The sequence below is a fragment of the Pseudophryne corroboree genome, chromosome 5, assembly GCF_028390025.1.
Source record: "Pseudophryne corroboree isolate aPseCor3 chromosome 5, aPseCor3.hap2, whole genome shotgun sequence".
In the NCBI taxonomy this organism is placed as follows: domain Eukaryota; kingdom Metazoa; phylum Chordata; class Amphibia; order Anura; family Myobatrachidae; genus Pseudophryne; species Pseudophryne corroboree.
Window position 1 is genome coordinate 142,765,835 of NC_086448.1, and position 22,170 is coordinate 142,788,004.

Here is a 22,170-nt window from a genome sequence, read left to right on the forward strand (position 1 = left end):
CCCATATACTCATTCACCTTGACAAAGGGGCCAGGAAGCCCCGAAACGTTGGAGAATTTTTCTCGTGAAATACAGTTTTGGGTATTAACAGACTCCGAGTGCCGCTGCTTTATTCTACATGTTTGCTATATATATATAGGTCCCACCTCTGAGTGGGTTGGACTTTGATTGGCACCCCAGTTGCTGGCTGAGTTGTGTGAGAGTACAGGGACTCCTACATATATATATATATATATATATATATATATATATAAAAATTTATATTCTTTTTTTAAATAACAAACATCACATTTTCTAGACACCGCTACGTGGGCTTCTAATTTCATTTGGTGGAACATTAAAAACTACATACAGTGCACAGTTTTACATTTGTGATTAATTTTTACCATCATTGGTAAATTTAATTCGGTCCTTACAGGTCTTCTTCAGCATTACTCTCAGCAGTTATTGCATTGGCCAGGCGGCTTCTCACTTTGACGCATTTTCTGTGGCAAGAGGAGCTGCTTACAACATATTTAATATCATTGATCAGGTAAGACATAGGGGTTAATGTAGTAGCCTGTGGCTGGCAGGCATCAGTGGGTTCCCAGCAAGCCTGCCCATTGTTTTAAAGTGGCAACAATTTAAAAAGCAAGACAAGCTTGGTTTTGCCTTTTCAATTAATGTGACTTTGAAACATTAAATTTCCTCTTAGAGTACTGATTTTTTATTGCAAAGAAAATTGTATTTCCATTATTCCTTACAGTTTTATTGTGCTCTAACACAGATAGCACAACAATTAAAATCTAGGTGTATTCAGTCATAACTACACCATGACGATAAATGTATTAGACTCAGAGTTCCAGAGTTTGGGGAATTTTGTGTGAGTCTGCCCATTTTTTTAAAGCGGCAATCATTTACAATGCAAAACCAGGTTTTTTTGCATTGTAAATGATTGCTGCTTTAAAAAAACGGGCAGACTCACACAAAATTCCTGCACGGAGAGTATTACATTTAGCTAATGTTGTGGTAACTTTAACATATGCATTGTAGTTGTAAATGTTTCAAATTAAAAACCTGATCGCTATTGTGCGTTTTTGCATCCCTGCCATCAGGTAGTTGCGCCTACAGGGGGAGGGTATTACCTTTGTACAGATGTGCGATTGCATTCATTGGAGACTTGCACAAACATCAGTTTTTGCAGTCTCTGCACTGCCCAGGACTTACTCAGCCACTGCCATGATCAGGGCTGGAGCTGACGTCAGAAACCCTCCTTCAAAACATCTGGTCACTCCTGCGTTTTCCCGGACACTCCTACAAAACGGTCAGTTGCCACCCACAAACACCCTCTTCCTGTCAAGCTCCTTACGATCACCTGTGTGTTCGCTTTTTTCGCACCATCCCGTTGCTAGGCACCGATGCCCGGTGCAGTCGTCCTAAGCGCCTGTGCATTGCGGTACATACGCATGCGCAGTCTGGACCAGATCGCAGGCTGTAGGAAAATGCAGCCTAGCGATCAGGTCTGGATTACCCCCTATATTTTTATGTGGATCCCATTATATTTTTTAGGTTAATGAAATAAATTGGAAATGATTGGAAATGCAGTCTTAAGGGTGGTACACATGGAGAGATCCATTCTTCAAATATAAGCAATCTGACTAGATTGCTTAGATTTTAAGCATGGAACTCTCATGTGTATGCACCCCAGCGATAGCGATGCGCTGCCCCGCGCGTCGCTATCGCCGATGTTAAATTGGCCTGCACCCGCTGGGTGAAATGAGTGCCCCCTCTCGCTTAGTACACATCTCTGTAGTGTGTACTGGCTTTTACTTTCCTGATCATTGACATCTTTAAATCTGGTTCTAATTTGGGTACCGAAAGCGATGTTGATTATGTGTTCTCTTAGCTGGAAGGAAGAGCTATCTCTGATAGTATGTTTTGTACATAACCATTTTGCTAATATTTATATATATTCATTACAACTGTAGACATCAACAATAAACAGCTTTTCAACCGAGGGTTACAAGCCGGATCACTTAAAGGGAAATATTGCATTTCAAAATGTGCATTTCTGTTATCCCTCAAGACCAAAGGTTCAGGTAAGAGATGTTATATGATGATTTCCAGTTTCATTGTATCACTGTCACGATCCTCATTGTAGTTTTCATATTGGGTGACTTACCTCTGCCATCTGTCCTGGATCCTGTGTCTTTTTGCTCACTGGGATAAATGGCTTGTCAGTACCATGAGTTTCCTGAGTGCAGAGTTAACGAGCTCCACCTGTGGTGATTAACCTTCTGTGTGACTCTGAATTCAGCAATCTGCAGTTTAGGCCTAAAAGCCAGCATCCTCTGTTCATTTGCAGAAGTTCAGGCTTCAGTGTTCTTTAGGCCTGCTATGCCTCACTCCACATCAGAGCCTAGTCTGGAGTACTCATGTGACAGTGTCTGATCACCTGACCCAGAGCTGTCCAATCTTGTTCCAGCCTAAGACTCTCTGAATCACCTGACTCTGCTCACAAATCACCAAGGACCAGGAAGTATAAGTCAGGAGACTTGAGTTGCAGACTCTGCCAGTTCCTTGTGTCACACACTCAGCTATGTGTGAGCTTAGAAGCTGAGCCCCCTCAAGGTAACACTTGTACTTTGGTTCCTGTAAAACTCTGCTCTTTTGTTACCCAGTCTGGATTACAGTTGTGTTACCATTGATATCCAGTATTCATCTCGTCTTAAAGCCATAGCCGCAGAATTCCACAGTCTCGTCTTAAAGACACAGCTGCAGTATTCTACAGTCTCATCTTAAAGCCACAGCTGCAGTATTCTGCAGTCTCATCTTAAAGCCACAGCTGCAGTATTTATCCAGTTTCGTCTTAAAGCCACAGCTGCAGTATTCTACAGTCTCGTCTTAAGCCACAGTTGCAGTATTTGTCAGTTTCGTCCTAAAGCCACAGCCACAGTATTCTTCAGTCTCGTCTTAAAGACACAGCCACAGTGTTCTTCAGCCTTGCCTTAAAGTCACAGCTACAGTCATTGTTCTACTTACATTTGCATTTTCAGTTTTATCCGGTACTAGCCCAGTTCCAATCTCACCAGTAACCAGCCTGTGTCACAATCTCGCCAGTGTCCAGCCCAGTTCCAGTCTCACCAGTAACCAGTCTGGCTTACAATCTCGCCAGTAACCAGCCCAGTCCCAGTTTCACCAGTAACCAGTCCGGTTCTCAATCTCGCCAGTAACCATCCCAGTTCTGCGCAACTCCAGAGAACCTATTTCATAGTAACCTTGAGTACACAAGCACCTATTCCTGTGACAGTATATCCAGTTTAATCTCACCAATACATTCACCATCCTACTATCAACACCAAGTCCCTGGTGATCCAGTGGTCAGGATACGGCTCCCTCTGCCGAGGCCCGGGTTCGATCCCTGGTCAGGGATTGCTCCTTCTTCTCACTGATTCCTACAGACCAGCCTAATATACACATAGTCCTCCAGTAGCCCGCACAGACTTCACTACCACCGGGTTCACAAAAACCACAGTCATGACAATCACTGATCAATTTGATCAATCAAAAAATCAATTAATATGTCAAATGGTCTACTTAGGCTTACACATCATCTTAAGAATCTAGAAGTGGAGAATACACGTAAACAGCAACTGCAGATATGACTCTTTATATTATTTATGCAGGTTGAGTATCCCATATCCAAATATTCTGAAATACGGAATATTCAGAACTACAGAATTTTTTGAGTGAGAGTAAGATAGGTAAACTTTTGTTTTGTGATGGCTCAATGTACACAAACTATGTTTAATAGACAAAGTTATTAAATATATTGTATTAAATGACCTACAGGCTGTGTGTATAAGGTGTATATGAAACATAAATGAATTGTGTGACTGATAGCTCAATGTACACACACTTTGTTTAATGCACAAAGGCCCTCATTCCGAGTTGATCGCTAGCTGCCGTTGTTCGCAGCACAGCGATCAGGCTAAAAATCGGCATTGCTGCGCATGCGTACGGGCCGCAGTACACACGCGCGAAGTACTTTCACACAAAACTATGCAGTTTTACACAAAGGCGAGCAACGCTTTTCTGTCGCTCTGTTGATCGGTGAGTGATTGACAGGAAGTGGGTGTTTCTGGGTGGTAACTGGACGTTTTCTAAACGTGTGCTAAAAAACGCAGGCGTGTCAGGTAAAAAACGCAGGCGTCTCAGGTAAAAACGCAGGCGTGCCTGAGGAAACGGGGGAGTGGCTGGCCGAACGCAGGGCGTGTTTGTGACGTCAAAGCAGGAACTAAACTGACTGAAGTGATCACAAGGTAGGAGTAGGTTTGGAGCTGCTCAGAAACTGCATGAAAATTTTTACGAGCAGTTTTGCTAACCTTTCGTTCGCACTTCTGCTACTAAGCTAAGATACACTCCCAGAGGGCGGCGGCCTAGCGTTTGCACTGCTGCTAAAAGCAGCTAGCGAGCAATCAACTCGGAATGAGGGCCCAAGTTATGAAAAATATTGGCTAAAATTACCTTCATGCTGTGTGTATAAGGTGTAAATGATACATAAGTGCATTCTGTGCTAAGACTTGGGTCCCATCGCCATGATGTCTCATTATGGTAATTATTCCAAAATACTGAAAAATCCAATATCCAAAATACTTCTGGTCCCAAGCATTTTGGACATGGGATACTCAAACTGTAGTAGTATTGAACTGTTTTATGATATGTTGTGTAACATTGGGGGTAATTCAGAGTTGATCGCAGCAGCAAATTTGTTAGCAGTTGGGCAAAACCATGTGCCCTGCAGGGGGGGCAGATATAACATGTGCAGAGAGATTTAGATTTGGGTGGGGTATGTTCAAACTGAAATCTAAATTGCAGTGTAAGAATAAAGCAGCCATTATTTACCCTGCACAGAAACAAAATAAGCCACCCAAATCTTATTCTCTCTGCACATGTTATATCTTCCCCACCTGCAGTGCACATGGTTTTTGCCCAACTGCTAACACATTTGCTGCTGCGGTCAACTCTGAATTACCCCCATTGTCTTAAAATAATACGTATTATCCCATGTCTGATAGATGCTTTGCTGTAAAGCACTAAGGGACATACCTGTATTTACTAACATAAATTTGCACCAATGAATATCATCTCTTACTTTGGGGCAATTTGCAAAGTAGCCCAGCAAGATGTTGTCCTGGTGGGTTGGTATAGAAATCCTACTGGTCAGAATCTCGATGCTCAGAATGCCGACAGATCATGTTGAGTATTTTAACCCTGCCCTTACCTTTAATTCTAACCCACCCTTCCCGCAGTCTAAAGGTGGGTACACACTGATAGATATATCTATGGACGGATTGGGCAGTGTGCTGTGCATACACACTGCCCGATCTGTCGAGGACTGACGTCATGAACTGGACGGGCGTGTACACACGTCCGCCCAGTTCAGCTGTCAATCACCGCCGGCCGCCACAGCATGTGTACGGGCGGCCGGCTGGTCGCCCGTACACACACAGCGATGCACCAATATATCGGTAGATATATTGGCCGTCGGCTGTGCTGCGGGGCCGACGCGATATGTCTGTGAACGACGGAGTTCACAGACATATCGCCTATACACACTGGCCGACGGACCCGCGATATATCGGCCGTTCAATAGAACGGCCGATATATCGGCCAGTGTGTACCCACCTTAACCCTAATTATCCCCTCCCACAGCCTAAACTTAACTGTCCCCTCCTGCAGCCTAAAACTAACCCTAATACTCACCTTGGGCATTGTGAGCATCGGGATCCTGATCACAAGCATCCTGATTACATACTGACCTGGTAACCAGAAAACAGTATAGTAATCCATTTGCTCGAAATTTACAGTCTGGCTCGGATCCCACCATGATATTGTATTTAGCACCATGATATTGTATTTAGCACATAGCTAAATCTTTGCAAAGAGCGAGGGAAGGAGCTCCAGGCCACTAGGGAGGGATCAGAAGAGCTCTCTCACCATACAGAAAGCCGACTGATGTCATCTGAAGTTGACTGTAGCTTAGACTTAGAGAAGAGGTTATTAAATAGCCACAATGTCCATCCAAATAGAAAATTATGGGTATGACAGTAATTAGGGAAAGCTTAGTAAATTGCTGGAAATATCTGTGATAACTCCAGCATTATTACATTAATAAATGGGAAAGTTACTTCATTTTGCCATAATCATCCAAACACATTTTAAGTAATTTGTCTCAAGTAGCAGGTGTCATAATTACATATTTTTTATTCAATAATAAATGTAACATTTGCAAATTCTACTATAAATTTAAATTAGTGGTCTGTTCGGGTTGGGTATGGTTTACCGATGCTGGGGATACCGGCGGTCAGCATACCGACCGTGGGATCCCGGCAGCAGAATGCCTGCGAAAAAAGGGGGGGGGGGGCGAGCACAACAAAGCCACCTGCGGACACCCACAACTGGGAATAATCCCTGGTAGTCGGAATGCCGACTGTCGGAATTTAGAGGGGGGTGGGGTGTAGCCGTCCGTATTGTGACCACCCTCTATTCTACAGTATGTTTCAGGACCAAAATATGATTGCATTGCTAACATTTGTAATTTGTAATGTTATCACACTAATACAAGTGTTTCACTGCTGCTAACAATCAAAACTGTGCCCATGCCTCATAGAAACAGATTTCAGCTCAGTTTGGTCTACTACAAGGTCCACAAACATATTAGTAATATATTTGACAGTGATTGATAAGATTATTCGATATGCTGAGAAACAAATACGCGACAGAGGTGATATACAGTACTTTTAAACTAGAATCAATGTCCGCATAGTGGTAGATAAGCCTACAGTCACGACACGCTAGGACTCAGGACTCATTGACAAATAGAAGAACACTAAAGTCTCATGTATAGCAACTCAAGGAAGTCTCATACTAATCTGACTTTCTGCTCCGAGACTATGATGAGAGAGATAGTCAGCGACTCCTCCACAACCATGTGCTATTAAGCGGAAGCGGTTGGGGGCAATGAGTGTAACAAAAAGATGTGTTGAGCCTCAAAGCAGCATGGCCACCTATGCTCTTACATTTTATTCCCTCTGTTCCCTCCCGACTAAGCCACTAGAGGCAAACCTTGGGGCAACCCCACTTGCTAAAAGTGCACCAAGGATTATGGAGAAGTTGAAACTCTTTAGAGAATCACTGGGCAAAGGAATAAGCATCATATAAGTCTAAACTCTCACAGACTCACCATTTTATTCAATTAAGCTTATCTTTTTGTATAAAATTTCTGCTTGGCTTAGAGCCATCAGGACTCTCTTTATTTAGTGTGTACACAGTATATGTGTGGGTGTAGTTTGCTACATTGCACAGTAAACACCTAAATATGTTCCTGTCTGCCAAAGTGAAAACTAAGGCATAAAATATGCCCCACTAATAGTATAGGATGCGTCCTGAGTACCATCAGTTCTGAGAAAGCGCAACTTCAAATTCTCTATGGCTAGAGATGTGTGAAATTGGGGGAAGATGGAAAACTTTAGGAATAAAAACATCTCCATGGTCCCAGTTAGAGTTGGGGGCACATCAGTAAAATATATGACAAGGTGGAGAGAAACTTTAAATTACGAATACCAGCATCATTGTATTTTACAAATGGATGTTACTTACTGATATGTGTGTGTTTCTTTTTATATTCCACTTGTCTAAAGGTTTTAAAAGGATTCAACCTGAAGGTTAAATCTGGTCAGACGGTGGCACTGGTAGGACAAAGTGGATGTGGTAAAAGCACCACAGTGCAGCTCCTGCAGAGACTGTATGACCCACAACAAGGCATGGTAAATATTTTTTATCCATTAATTTTATAAGGAACCTTATATTTCAACATCCACTGATTACAAAAACTCATCTTGCTACCAATTTATATTTGTGGGTCACTGATCTTCTGCCTGAACTTATTTTTCAGATAGTGGTTGATGGCCATGATATACAGTCTCTGAATGTCCAGTATTTCAGAGAACTCATTGGTGTGGTTAGTCAGGAGCCGGTCCTGTTTGCAACAACCATTAAGCAGAACATCAAATACGGCAGGTTGGATGTGACCGATGAAGAAATTGAAACTGCAGCTAAAGAAGCCAATGCCTATGATTTCATTATGGCACTACCTGATGTAAGTACCTGCAGTCTGACAGGAGAAGAGCCTTTATAGTTTATGCTGACTGACAGGTAATGCATTGCAAATCGAAAGCTGGTTGTATGTGCATCACAGAACGCTTTGGCTTGCACTGGTGCACTTATATTCTCCACTCAGGGTACGGGGTGCCACATGCCTAATTACAGCTTTTTTAAGATGGTCCTCAAAATAAAAGTGAGCCCAGAAAAATGTCTAAATTCCTACTACTTTAGAATCACCACTTTGCATTTTTTGTTTGTTTGTAGCACTGCTCATTTATAGAGAACATCAGTATTGCATGCATTATATGTGGCATCCTTATGTGTTTAACCTTTTTTTTATTTTTACAAAGTTGCCAAAGTGTAACAGGAATAATGAAAATGCAGTACAGGCTGAGATCTGATCTCCACCAAGTCAGATCAGTTGCAGAATTCAGTTGTTTCCTGTGTGTTCTTATGAAAAGCAAGTGACTCTCCCAGAAACGTGACCGCCTCACCTCTTTGTCTTTATCATATTCTTGCACACTCACCACTAAATGTCATTTTTGCACTGTGTCAGACTTTAGGATTTATTTACTTTAGTTCATATTTTCAACCATAAAAGTCAAACTTATTTCTTATTTATGCTGTAAAGCACATGCTATATAGCGGTCATTTAAAACTGGTATCTTATTATAAAAAATTGCAGCTCTTTATTCTAATCTGCAGCCATTTTGTATTAGTTTGGGGTTCACGGTCTACCACAAGAGGGTATGAAGGCCAAGGGGGTAATGTGTTAGGTCTGAATTTGCCAGAAGCCCGGGATGTTGGCTGAGAATGCCTGTATTTTTAAAGCGGCAATCACTTACAAGGCAAAACCAACCTATTTAAAATACAGGAAATTCTCGACCGAAATCCTGGACCTCCGGCAAACTCAGACCCTATTAAATTTCCCCCCCAGAATCTCATTTAGGGACACACTTGGCTGCAGTTGACTCTGAGCATCCTCAGATCATGTTGCATTTGGCCACAGACTATTTATCCTCAGCCAATACACAGTTTAAATTAACAATGCCGCATTAAGAAAGTGACCATGTACTGCAGGCCTGGCCAACCTGTGGCTCTCCAGGTGTTGTGAAACTACATATCCCAGCATGCACTGCCACAGTTTTAACATGTCATAATAGCAAAACTGTGGCAGGGCATGCTGGGACTTGTAGTTTCACAAAAGCTGGAGAGCCACAGGTTGGTCAGGCCTGCTGTATTGCATTGTTATTGGAATATGGGATCCGGTCTGAAGATCGACACTGTCTAAGTCAACAATGTTTAGGTCAACCACTATAGGTCGACAGTCACTAGGTCGACAGGGTCTGAAAGTCGGCAGGGTTTCTAGGTCGACATGTGCTAGGTTGACAGGTCAAAAGGTGGACATGTCGACCTAGAAACCCTGTCGACCTTCAGACCCTGTCGACCTAGGGACTGTCGACCTATAGTGGTCGACCTAAACATTGTTGACCTAGACAGTGTCGATCTAATGATCCGCACCCTTGGAGTATATACATACTGATTGCTTTATAAAGTGTGCTGATCAGAGAAGTCACATTCATAAGTCATACTGTATATAATCACCCTCTATGTTGTCATTATCTCTGATTATTCCTGAGATTCCAAGTAATAAAAATATGCAGTGTGTAGTCTTCTCCTGTTTACCTTTTATTTTCTTATATTTCTTTAGAAATTTGAGACTCTAGTTGGGGAACGAGGAGCACAACTAAGCGGTGGCCAAAAGCAAAGGATAGCAATAGCCAGAGCCTTAGTACGGAATCCTAAAATACTTCTGCTGGACGAAGCCACCTCCGCTCTGGATACTGAGAGTGAATCTGTTGTACAAGCGGCTCTAGATAAGGTAACAGTTTCAAGCGCCATGTCTGTCATGTGACAGAAATTCCAGATGTCACATGATTCTCTCTGTACAATAGAGGCAAACGTGTTTTGTGGGTTCAAGCATCATCAGACTCAGTAATAGCAATAATATCCCTTTCTAGGCCAGTAAAGGACGCACCACTATTGTCATTGCTCATCGCCTGAGTACAATTTGGACAGCGGATCTTATTGTTGTGCTAGAGAATGGTGCTGTGGCCGAGCAAGGAACACATTCTGAATTATTGGAAAAGAAAGGAATCTATCATTCACTGGCAACAGCTCAGGTACATTTACAACATTAGAGATGCACAATGGGGGTCATTCCGAGTTGTTCGCTCGCTAGCAGATTTTAGCAGCATTGCACACGCTAGGCTGCCGCCCTCTGGGAGTGTATCTTAGCTTAGCAGAATAGCGAACGAAAGATTAGCAGAATTGCGAATAGAAAATTCTTAGTTTCTGAGTAGCTCCAGACCTACTCACAGATTGCGATCAGCTCAGGCCGTTTAGTTCCTGGTTTGACGTCACAAACATGCCCTGCGTTCGGCCAGCCACTCCCCCGTTTCTCCAGACACTCCCGTGTTTTTTCCTGGCACGCCTGCGTTTTTCCGCACACTCCCAGAAAACGTCCAGTTTCCGCCCAGAAACACCCACTTCCTGTCAATCACACTCCGATCACTTCAACGATGAAAATTCTTTGTTCGGACGTGAGTAAATCTACTAAGTTTTGTGCTAAAATACTTAGCGCATGTGCACTGCGTACCATGCGCATGCGCATTTTTGCCTTAATCGCTCCGTTGCGAAATTCGGCAACGAGCGAACAACTCGGAATGATCCCCAATGTTCAGATACAAGATTCAACTGTTTAATAAGATTTCCCCATCCGGAGTTGGCATTAGTTTTTGCTATTTATTGAGTTGCTCACTGTTACCATCTCCATAGATGTCTATGTGGATGACTAAAAGCTCTGGTAACTACGGTAATGTTGGAGAAAGCTCTGATTGTAAATAGGAAACATATGTAACAGAGGGGCAGTTTTATTAAGCCTGGTGAAGTGATAAAGTTGAAGGTGATAAAGCACCAGCCAATCAGCTCCTAGCTGCCATGTTACAGGCTGGGTTTGAAAAGGAGCTGACTGGCTCGTGCGTTAGCACCTTCCACTTAAGTTTATACAGTAACTTTCCCAGGCTTAATAAATCTTCCCAAGATCCTTTTATTCTGGCTTTTGCCTCTTAAATAGATCCCAAAATGTGCACATTTATTTGCTCACTGTCCTAGGCATTGATAGTGCTATACCTGCTAAACAGGTAATTGTATGCCCCACATATTCATGCCTGTATAGGTGTTTGGTATAAAATCAAACAGCAATCATGGAAAAAGAAAAAATGAAATAAATATAGCATTAAAGCAGGTTATGTTGCTCCCTGAGAAAATTAGCCATGGTAGTTGCCTAATTTGCGTATATGGTAACAACTAGAGATGAGCGGGTTCGGTTACTCGGGATCCGAACCCCCCCCGAACTTCACCCATTTTACACGGTTCCGAGGCAGCCTCGGATCTTCCCGCCTTGCTCGGTTAACACGAGCGCGCCCGAACGTCATCATCCCGCTGTCGGATTCTCGCGAGATTCGTATTCTATATAAGGAGCCGCGCGTCGCCGCCATTTTCACTCGTGCTTTGGAGATGATAGCGAGAGGACGTGGCTGCGTTCTCTCAGTTTCTGTGTTCAGTGCGCTGCAAATATCTGTGCTCAGTGTGCTGCAAATATCTGTGCTCAGTGTGCTGCAAATATCTGTGCTCAGTGTGCTGCAAATATCTACGTTCTCTGCCTGAAAAACGCTCCATATCTGTGCTGCATTGTACTATATAGTAGGAGGACAGTGCAGAATTTTGCTGTGACCACCAGTATATATATAGCAGTACGGTACAGTCCGTAGCGGATCTTGCCACGGGCAAGCAGGACTTTTGCCCTGGGCGCCGCCTTCCAGAGGGCGCCGGCAAGATCCGCTGTGCCCCCCGCTGCCCGCTGTCCCGCTGTGAAGGGAAACTAGACGCTACGCGTCTGGTTTCCCTTCGTCGGCTGCCCGTTGTGAAGGGAAACTAGACGCTACGCGTCTAGTTTCCCTTCGTGGAGAGGACCTTTACTGTAATGATGTGCGGTGCGCGTTGACGTCATCGTGCACCGCACAGCAAAGGTCCTCTCCACGAAGGGAACTAGACGCTTAGTTTTCCTTCGTGGAGAGGACCTTTGCTGTGCGGTGCGCAATGACGTCATCGCGCACCGCACATACTACTATAGTACAGGGGGTGTAGCTGACCACGCCCCCTGTATGAAGCAACGCCCCCTAATGCCTTCCGGGTCGCAAGAAGCCCCGGAACTGGCCCTGGGTACTGTAGTCCATTGCTCTACCTCTGTGTCGTCAAGTATACTATCCATCCATACCTGTGCTGCATTTTAGTTGTGCGCAGTATATAGTAGGAGGACAGTGCAGAATGTTGCTGTGACCACCAGTATATATATAGCAGTACGGTACAGTAGTCCATTGCTCTACCTCTGTGTCGTCAAGTATACTATGCATCCATACCTGTGCTGCATTTTAGTTGTGCGCAGTATATAGTAGGAGGACAGTGCAGAATTTTGCTGACCACCAGTATATATATAGCAGTACGGTACAGTAGTCCACTGCTCTAGCTCTGTGTCGTCAAGTATACTATTCATATCTGTGCTGCATTGTAGTTGTGCGCAGTGTATAGTAGAAGGACAGTGCAGAATTTTGCTGACCACCAGTATATATATAGCAGTACGGTACAGTAGTCCACTGCTCTACCTCTGGGTCGTCAAGTATACTATCCATATCTGTGCTGCATTGTAGTTGTGCGCTGTATATAGTAGGAGGACAGTGCAGAATTTTGCTGACCACCAGTATATATATAGCAGTATGGTACAGTAGTCCATTGCTCTACCTCTGTGTCGTCAAGTATACTATCCATATGTGTGCATAATGTGCTGGTTGGGGCCTATTTTTTAAATCTGCCATCCTGCCTGACACTGCAGTGCCACTCCTAGATGGGCCAGGTGTTTGTGTCGGCCACTTGGGTCGCTTAGCTTAGCCATCCAGCGACCTTGGTGCACCTCTTTTTTTCTTTGCATCATGTGCTGTTTGGGGACTATTTTTAAAATCTGCCATCCTGTCTGACACTGCAGTGCCACTCCTAGATGGGCCAGGTGTTTGTGTCGGCCACTTGGGTCGCTTAGCTTAGCCATCCAGCGACCTTGGTGCACCTCTTTTTTTCTTTGCATCATGTGCTGTTTGGGGACTATTTTTAAAATCTGCCATCCTGTCTGACACTGCAGTGCCACTCCTAGATGGGCCAGGTGTTTGTGTCGGCCACTTGGGTCGCTTAGCTTAGCCATCCAGCGACCTTGGTGCACCTCTTTTTTTCTTTGCATCATGTGCTGTTTGGGGACTATTTTTAAAATCTGCCATCCTGTCTGACACTGCAGTGCCACTCCTAGATGGGCCAGGTGTTTGTGTCGGCCACTTGGGTCGCTTAGCTTAGCCATCCAGCGACCTTGGTGCACCTCTTTTTTTCTTTGCATCATGTGCTGTTTGGGGACTATTTTTTAAATCTGCCATCCTGTCTGACACTGCAGTGCCACTCCTAGATGGGCCAGATGTTTGTGTCGGCCACTTGGGTCGCTTAGCTTAGCCATCCAGTGACCTTGGTGCACCTCTTTTTTTCTTTGCATCATGTGCTGTTTGGGGCCTATTTTTTAAATCTGCCATCCTGTCTGACACTGCAGTGCCACTCCTAGATGGGCCAGGTGTTTGTGTCGGCCACTTGGGTCGCTAAGCTTAGCCATCCAGCGACCTTGGTGCACCTCTTTTTTTCTTTGCATCATGTGCTGTTTGGGGACTATTTTTTAAATCTGCCATCCGGTCTGACACTGCAGTGCCACTCCTAGATGGGCCAGGTGTTTGTGTCGGCCACTTGGGTCGCTTGGCTTAGCCATCCAGTGACCTTGGTGCACCTCTTTTTTTCTTTGCATCATGTGCTGTTTGGGGCCTATTTTTTAAATCTGCCATCCTGTCTGACACTGCAGTGCCACTCCTAGATGGGCCAGGTGTTTGTGTCGGCCACTTGGGTCGCTTAGCTTAGCCATCCAGCGACCTTGGTGCACCTCTTTTTTTCTTTGCATCATGTGCTGTTTGGGGACTATTTTTTAAATCTGCCATCCGGTCTGACACTGCAGTGCCACTCCTAGATGGGCCAGGTGTTTGTGTCGGCCACTTGGGTCGCTTGGCTTAGCCATCCAGTGACCTTGGTGCACCTCTTTTTTTCTTTGCATCATGTGCTGTTTGGGGCCTATTTTTTAAATCTGCCATCCTGTCTGACACTGCAGTGCCACTCCTAGATGGGCCAGGTGTTTGTGTCGGCCACTTGGGTCGCTTAGCTTAGCCATCCAGCGACCTTGGTGCACCTCTTTTTTTCTTTGCATCATGTGCTGTTTGGGGACTATTTTTTAAATCTTCCATCCTGTCTGAAACTGCAGTGCCACTCCTAGATGGGCCAGGTGTTTGTGTAGGCTACTTGGGTCGCTTAGCTTAGCCATCCAGCGACCTTGGTGCACCTCTTTTTTTTTTTTGCATCATGTGCTGTTTGGGGACTATTTTTTAAATCTGCCATCCTGTCTGACACTGCAGTGCCACTCCTAGATGGGCCAGGTGTTTGTGTCGGCCACTTGGGTCGCTTAGCTTAGTCATCCAGCGACCTCGGTGCAAATTTTAGGACTAAAAATAATATTGTGAGGTGTGAGGTGTTCAGAATAGACTGGAAATGAGTGGAAATTATGGTTATTGAGGTTAATAATACTATGGGATCAAAATGACCCCCAAATTCTATGATTTAAGCTGTTTTTGAGGGGTTTTTGTAAATCCAAAACACACCCGAATCCGACAAAAAAATTTCAGGGAGGTTTTGCCAAAACGCGTCCGAATCCAAAACACGGCCGCAGAACCAAAACCAAAACACAAAACCCGAAAAATTTCCGGTGCACATCACTAGTAACAACAGTTAAGGAAATGTGTGGGCATGGGGACATGCCATAGCTGTTGGTGGTCTGGCAGCTGGCGGTTCTGCTGTATGTGGTATATCAAGGCATTTGGTGGGCTGCAGTTCCCTAAACAATTCCAAATCCTTTGCTGAATGTCATTCTATAAATTCCATTTGTCAAGATACTGTATGGCATGTTTTTTGGTGCATCTAATGAATGCCATGGACAATAATTAACTCTTGTTATTGATACTCTTCCAGTCCATACAAACCGCAGAGGATAGTGAAACAAAGGATAATGATCAAGAGAAACCATTGTTGATACATCAATTACACTCCAGTATCTCCAATGGAAAATATTCACTGCCTGAAGCCGAAGAGCAAGAAGAAATAACAGAGGATGCTGACAAGGTAACAAACAATGCTCACAGTTAAGTGATTGAAGGGTCTATGAACTAAGCCGTGGACAAACGTAAAGTACCAACCAACCAGCTCCCACCTGTCATTTTTCAAACAACAGTCTGCAACATGGCAGTTACAGACTGTCTTTGAAAAATGACAGGTGGTAGCTGGTTGGTTGGTTGGTTGGTTGGTTGGTTGGTTGGTTGGTTGGTTGGTTGGTACTTTATAAACATCCACTTGATCTCTCTCCAAGGCTTTGTACATACACCCCTAAATCCCACAAATATCTTCACAGTACTGCGGATGGGACAGTTACCTTGTGCTGTACTAGCAAGCGGTCTATGAACTGAGACCCTTTTCCATATCTTATACCTCATATATTGATATAATGGGGAACACAGTGCAGTATATTTTACCTATTTTAGAATCTGTAGTTTTTATTGCTGAAGTTTTACTTGCTTCTTTCCTGGAAAGTCTGGGAGACTCCTGGGAGAGTTATACAATCTCCAAGATGCCTCACTCCCCAGTAGTGTTTTAATAATAAATCTGCATCCCAACAGGCCTGGACCTGCCATTACGGAATCTCCCTAAGAACAGCAACAAAAATGTAGTTAAGTATGGTTAAACTTTACATGGACAATAACTATGACTTGTCAAGTACAGTTCATCCATGTACAGGGCTTGAGCAAAGTCCTGTACCCATTTGACTTAATTACTATTCAGTTGCCCCTGTTCTTTGTAGTCTGGGAGGACATTTCATTTTCGAATGCATAATAGGTTAAGAAAACGACTCTCTTCCCTACTGAATTTCTCAATTAGAAACATTTAAAAAGTTGTCAATGAGAACTATAAAGAAAATGTTAGATGGGGGGCGTGGCCTAGCATGCAAGCCGAACAGCAGCTTTCTTACAGAGCTCCCGTATACCCCGATTATTACTGGGCACCACGCATTCTCTGGGGGCTCCCTCAAACACCTAATACCCTCTGAGGTCCGCAGGCCATCCTTCAGGGTCATGTGGGGGACGCTGCGGAGGTGGGGGACGCTTTTTAACGTCCTTGCGGGTTGCGGCCTTCCCCCCTCAGTGAAGCCGGGAGCTGGAGTTACACCCACGACCCGGGATCGGAGCTCCGGTGGCGCGGAGCACCTTCACCACCGGGAGCCACAGCACCTGTATCCGAAGCGGCGGCTATAGAGGTCCCGGCGCTGGGCCATGCTCTGCCTCTGCAGCATCAGCGGTGCCGCCTGTGAGATCGCACGGTGCCCCGGCCTTGACCTGCCCGGAGAGGCACCGTGCCCTGCTGCCTGACTCCCTCCCTCCCGCACCATACCTTGCGAGACGGGCTGTGACGGGCGCGATCGGAGCTTTGGCGCTCCGGAGCCGTCAGCCGACTGTGGCCGCCGTCTGCCCTTCTTCCGCCGGATCTTTCTGCCTCTTGTGCAGGGCGGTCTGGCGGGTGGGTGTGGCTCTCTGGCCCCGCTGATAGACGCCAGAAGAGAGTTAACCCGCTGCCACCACTGACGCAATGAGCTACTGCTGCTCTCCCCTGGTCCTGCTGTTCTCTCTCAGCCCTGGAGCAGCTGCTGGGTGGGAGTGCTGGTGGCGCTGCTCTCACTGTATGGGCTGCTACTGCCTGGATCCCCCTGTTACCTGCAGCTCCTACAGCACCTCTCATTGTGGCAGTAATATAATAAGCCATACTGCCTCTGCAGGCCCAAACTCAGCAGCATTTTGTGGACAATACCACGATAAATAAATAAATAAAAATAGTAAGAATTACAAATTAAAAAAATAATAATAATAACAAAGAAGAATACAAAGCCACCGTGTCTATCAGCACCAGAAACTCCTGCTGTCCTCTTGGGAAGAGGTGCCTGGTAACTGGCTGGACCTTGATCGGTACCCCCATCTGTCCACTTATCCCCTAGGGGACTACAACTGTGCTTTCTATTGTTCAATCGATGCTCTGAAGAGGCTATGAGGCGTACTTGAAAATCTTCATATGGCTGACCTGTCCTACTGATACTCCACCCTGTGTCTCCGGCTGGGACTCCCATTTCCTTCCCTTATCCCTGCAACCTGCCTTCTTTCATTGATCTCGTTACTTTTTTTTTTTTTTCCACTGGCATTATGACCCAGAAAAATAAGAAATCTCAACAGGCTTCGGCAAACTTTTTCGGGAATAAATCTAAAGGCGTTCAGAAACAAATGTTGTCCCCTGCATCTCCTTCCTCCCCTCTGTCTTCGGGCACAGAAATCGACCAACAGATTCAAGCAGTTATGACGGGGCTCCTTGAAGGTGTTCAAACAGCCTTTAAACAATAACTTTCTAAGGCAATCTCGGAATTCAGATTAGAAATTACGTCTCTTGGCGACAGGACGGACTCTTTGGAAACACAGATGGATGATCTATGCCGGTCGCAACAGCGGTTTGATACGGAACTCGCGAGGCTCCATGAGGATGTTGAACTGTTGAAGGAACGGCAAGAGGACCAAGAGAATCGTTCTCCCTGTAATAATCTTAGAATACGCAACGTGATGGAGACGATTCAGAGTTCCGCATTGCCGGCCTTTTTACAAGACCTTTTTCAATTTTTTAGTGCCGGACCTTACAGACGAGGACTGTCTCTGCGATAGGACGCACAGAGCCCTGCGCTCTAAGCCTTCTGCTTCTCAACCACCTAGAGACATAATAGTCCACCTTCATTACTATAGATCAAAAGAAAGAATCCTATCTGCAAGTCGGGACGTCCAGGACATATCTTTCCGGGAGATGCAATTGCAAATCTTTCAAGATCTAGCCCCGTCGACACTCCAGAACCGCCGGGATCTTCAACTGGTTACGAAACTCCTTCGTCACCACCAAATAAGATACCGTTGGGGATTCCCTTTTATGTTGCAAGTCTTTGCCAAGAACTCTGTTCACGCTGTTAAAACTTTATCGCAAGGACAGGAGCTGCTATCTAAACTGGATATCCTCCCTGAAGCGACCACTGTTCCCTCCTCTGTCGCTGTTTCTCCGAAGCCTCAACAATCCAGACCACCGCTCCCTGAATGGTCGAGAGTGACTCGTACCCAGAACTCAGACTGTGCTTCTACCTAAAACCTGAGTTTACCTTCTGACCTATGTCCCTCTTCATATAAGGTTACTTGATATGTCCGATGATTTCTTTATACAGTGGACAGGCTTGTCCTCACCTTCATTTGGACCCAACTCGTGATATCCTTTTTCAGTATTAATGTTGGACGTTAAGCTTTATATGTTATTATGTTCTTAACTTTATAATTAGTGTCCCCCGGAAAAGTGTTACGGCTGGGACATGTTGCTACTGTTATTTTTGTCTCCCCTTACCTCCCCCTCCCCTCCTTTACTCCTTCTCCATTCCCTCATTCCCTCTCCCTTCCCTCCCCCTCCCCCCAGTCACCGGATTGTTACAGGTGTAAGGCCCCATTGCAGGGCTTGGTTTTGATGTGTCGGATTGTTAAGGATCAGGTTTACAATGCCATGTTTTATATTTCTTCCACGACCCCCATGCACCCTATTTTGATGTTTCTTGTTATTCATATTCAAATTTTAGTTACAGTCCCACAAACAGACCTTTCTTTACAGGGTTTTTGCCTTTGTTGGCGCCTTTGCTTCTTTCGTCTTTCTCATGTTTCTTTTCTTTGTTATTCTTCTCTCCCTTTCTCTTTCCACCTGCTCCTGCGGGGTGGTCCCCGAGAGGTTTGGTTTTCATTCAGGGTTTTTTCTTTTTCTTGTGTTTTCTGCATAGCGACCCGATTAATGTTGTCCCATGGCCCTTAAGTTGTTATCTGTCAACGTAAATGGACTCAACTCACCCAAAAAACGCACCATTTTGCTGAGCGCTTGCAGAAGGGAGAGGGCCGATATTGTGTTTCTTTAAGAGACTCACTTTACGGGCCTTCACTCGAAACTTCAGGGTAAACAATTCACTCAATCCTTTTTTGCATCCGCTAAACGGGGTGTAGCTGTTCTAATACATCGTAAAATTCCTTTTGTACACATTAAAACAATGACCAACCCAGGAGGGTGCTATATAATGGTTGTTGGCACTCTGCGCTCTGAAACCTTGACCTTAATTTCAGTTTATGCCCCTAATCAAGACCAATCTCTTCCAATCATTGTTTCGACATGTTGGTAGTATCGCTCAAGGACATATAATCTTAGAGGGAGACTTTAATGCTGTACTTGACCCTCATGTTGATAGGTCTACCCCCGCCCCCCATAAGACAGCTGCTCCCTTAATTAAGGCCTCTCGTACCCTTCTCTCCTCCCTCCAACAGTATAACTTCTGTGACTCCTGGCGCCTAAAACATGCCCTAGTGAAAGACTACACTCATTTCTCCAATCCACACCAGCTTTACTCCCGTATCGATATGATACACATATCCCAATCTTTAACGTCCCTGATCGCAGATGCCGGGATTGTCCCATTCACGTGGACCGATCACTCAGGAACATATATTTTATTAGACATATACGATGCCCCCAGGGGAGATCGAAAATGGCGCCTGAATGATTCTATTCTACAGCACCCATCCACCCAAGCTGAAATAAGGGTAGCCATTCAGCATTACTTTGTAGACAACGCCTCTCACGACATCTCCCCTGGAATAATCTGTGAGTCACATAACGCCACACTTAGGGACCAATTGATGGCCAAGTCCTCTGCCATTCGGAGAAAAACTGCACAGGAAATAGCGTTGCTTGAATCTCAGATTGCCACTTTGACTTCCCATCTTAAACAATCCCCATGTACCGCTTTACTCCAACGGATAGATAATCTTAAGGGTCAATTAAATGCTCTCCTCTCCCACCGCGCAGCAATTATTTTACAAAAATTGCACCAGCGTTTTTATGACAAAGCTGACAAGATTGATTCTGTCCTGGCGAACAAACTGAGACGAAAACGAGCATTAGGTTCAATTGATAAATTATACTCTAACAAATTGGGGTCCCTTACTTATGATCCTAAGGTAATGGTGGACGAATTTAAAGACTATTATGAATCACTTTATGACTTTTCGGGATCTTCCTCTCCCTCCCCCACTGGGTCTGAGGGTGTGCGTTCATACCTCTCGACGGTTCCTCTACCCTGTATTACAGACGACCAGCTCTTAGATTTAAATAAAGCTATCTCGGTGGATGAAACTGTTGCAGCTATTAAATCCATGAGGTCCTCAGCAGCCCCGGGCCCTGGCGGGTTCACAGCCCAATATTACAAGCTATTCGCCGCAGACCTAGCCCCACATCTTACTTCCCTCTTTAATAATGTTCTAGAAGGGACATCGTTTGCTCCAGCTACAACGCAGGCTGATATTGTGGTAATCCCAAAACCTGACAGAGACCCTACATTATGTCAAAACTACAGGCCTATTTCCTTGCTAACTGTCGACCTAAAGATATATGCCAAGGTTTTGGCTTCTCGACTGGCTCCTCTTCTTCCACACCTGATTCACCCAGATCAGGTGGGTTTTATAGAACGGCGCCAAGCGCCTGACAATACAAGAAGAACTGTTGATCTAATTCATTCTATCAATAAACAGAAATCGCCTGCAGTTATAGTGGCATTAGACACCGAGAAGGCGTTTGACCGAATCTCATGGTCTTTTGCCTTTGAAGTTCTACAAAAATGTGGCTTTTCTGGAAGATTCTATGAGGGGATCTCAGCATTGTACCGTTCCCCTTCAGCGAGGGTCTCTGTCAACCAATCCTCCTCCTCTACCTTCAGGATTGCTAATGGTACCAGACAGGGTTGCCCGCTTTCACCCCTAATATTTGCTTTAATAATGGAACCTCTAGCTGCGAGGATCCGCTGTAATGCGGCGATCATGGGGGTCACGGCGGGTCTCAAAGAACATAAAATAGCATTATATGCGGATGATGTCCTAATCTCTCTTTCTGACCCTGCCCATTCTATGGCACCACTTTTCTCCGAAATTAGCACCTACTCTACACACTCCGGTTACAAAATTAATAATAGTAAAACGGAGGTACTTGATTTTTATGTCCCTGCTACTATTAAACATACTTTAGAAGCCACATTTCCATTTGCATGGCATAAACAAAAGATTAAATATTTAGGAGTTTTCCTGACCCGCAACCACCACCAGCTTTTTCAAGCTAATTTTCCCCATTTATTGGACCAAATCAAGTTAGATCTTCACTCTTGGTCCAACCAATTTATCTCATGGATTGGACTGCGTGAACTCGGTGAGGATGAACATACTCCCTCGCCTCCTATACCTTTTTCAAACCCTCCCTATATATATTCCTCCCTATGTATTTAAATCCTTGCAATTTCATACGTCTCACTTTGTCTGGGTCGGTAAACGACCTGCGTAAAACTGAGTGTATTGCAGCGCCCTTCCCGCAGTGGAGGTTTAGGTATCCCTGACTTCAAAAAATATTACTTGGCAGCTCAACTTGCTCACTGCATGCAATGGTGCAATCCCGAGGCGATAAAGGTCTGGGTTGATATCGAGGCAGATGATCTGGGCCTCTCTTCGCTCTCCTCCCTACTATGGCTCCCTAAAACACGTCGCCCCAGATCGGTGCTCTCTCACCCGATAGTTTTGCGCTCCTTATCCATTTGGGACTATGTCAACAGGAAATATAAATTAGCTTCCAGCCCATCCCCTTTAATCCCGC

At 44.8% G+C, this 22,170-nt stretch overlaps 1 protein-coding gene across 4 annotated transcripts in view; it reads left to right on the forward strand.

Moving 5' to 3' along the window:
- LOC134927386 (ATP-binding cassette sub-family B member 5-like) overlaps nt 1-22,170 on the forward strand; it is a 328,704-nt gene that overhangs the window by 179,891 nt on the left and 126,643 nt on the right. For all 4 annotated transcript variants that reach the window (XM_063921756.1, XM_063921758.1, XM_063921759.1 and 1 more), the window contains 7 exons: nt 419-532; nt 1,968-2,078; nt 7,683-7,808; nt 7,937-8,140; nt 9,857-10,027; nt 10,167-10,328; nt 15,358-15,507. In XM_063921756.1, coding sequence (XP_063777826.1) covers nt 419-532; nt 1,968-2,078; nt 7,683-7,808; nt 7,937-8,140; nt 9,857-10,027; nt 10,167-10,328; nt 15,358-15,507 — 1,038 coding nt within the window. The remainder of the gene's footprint in view (nt 1-418; nt 533-1,967; nt 2,079-7,682; nt 7,809-7,936; nt 8,141-9,856; nt 10,028-10,166; nt 10,329-15,357; nt 15,508-22,170) is intronic.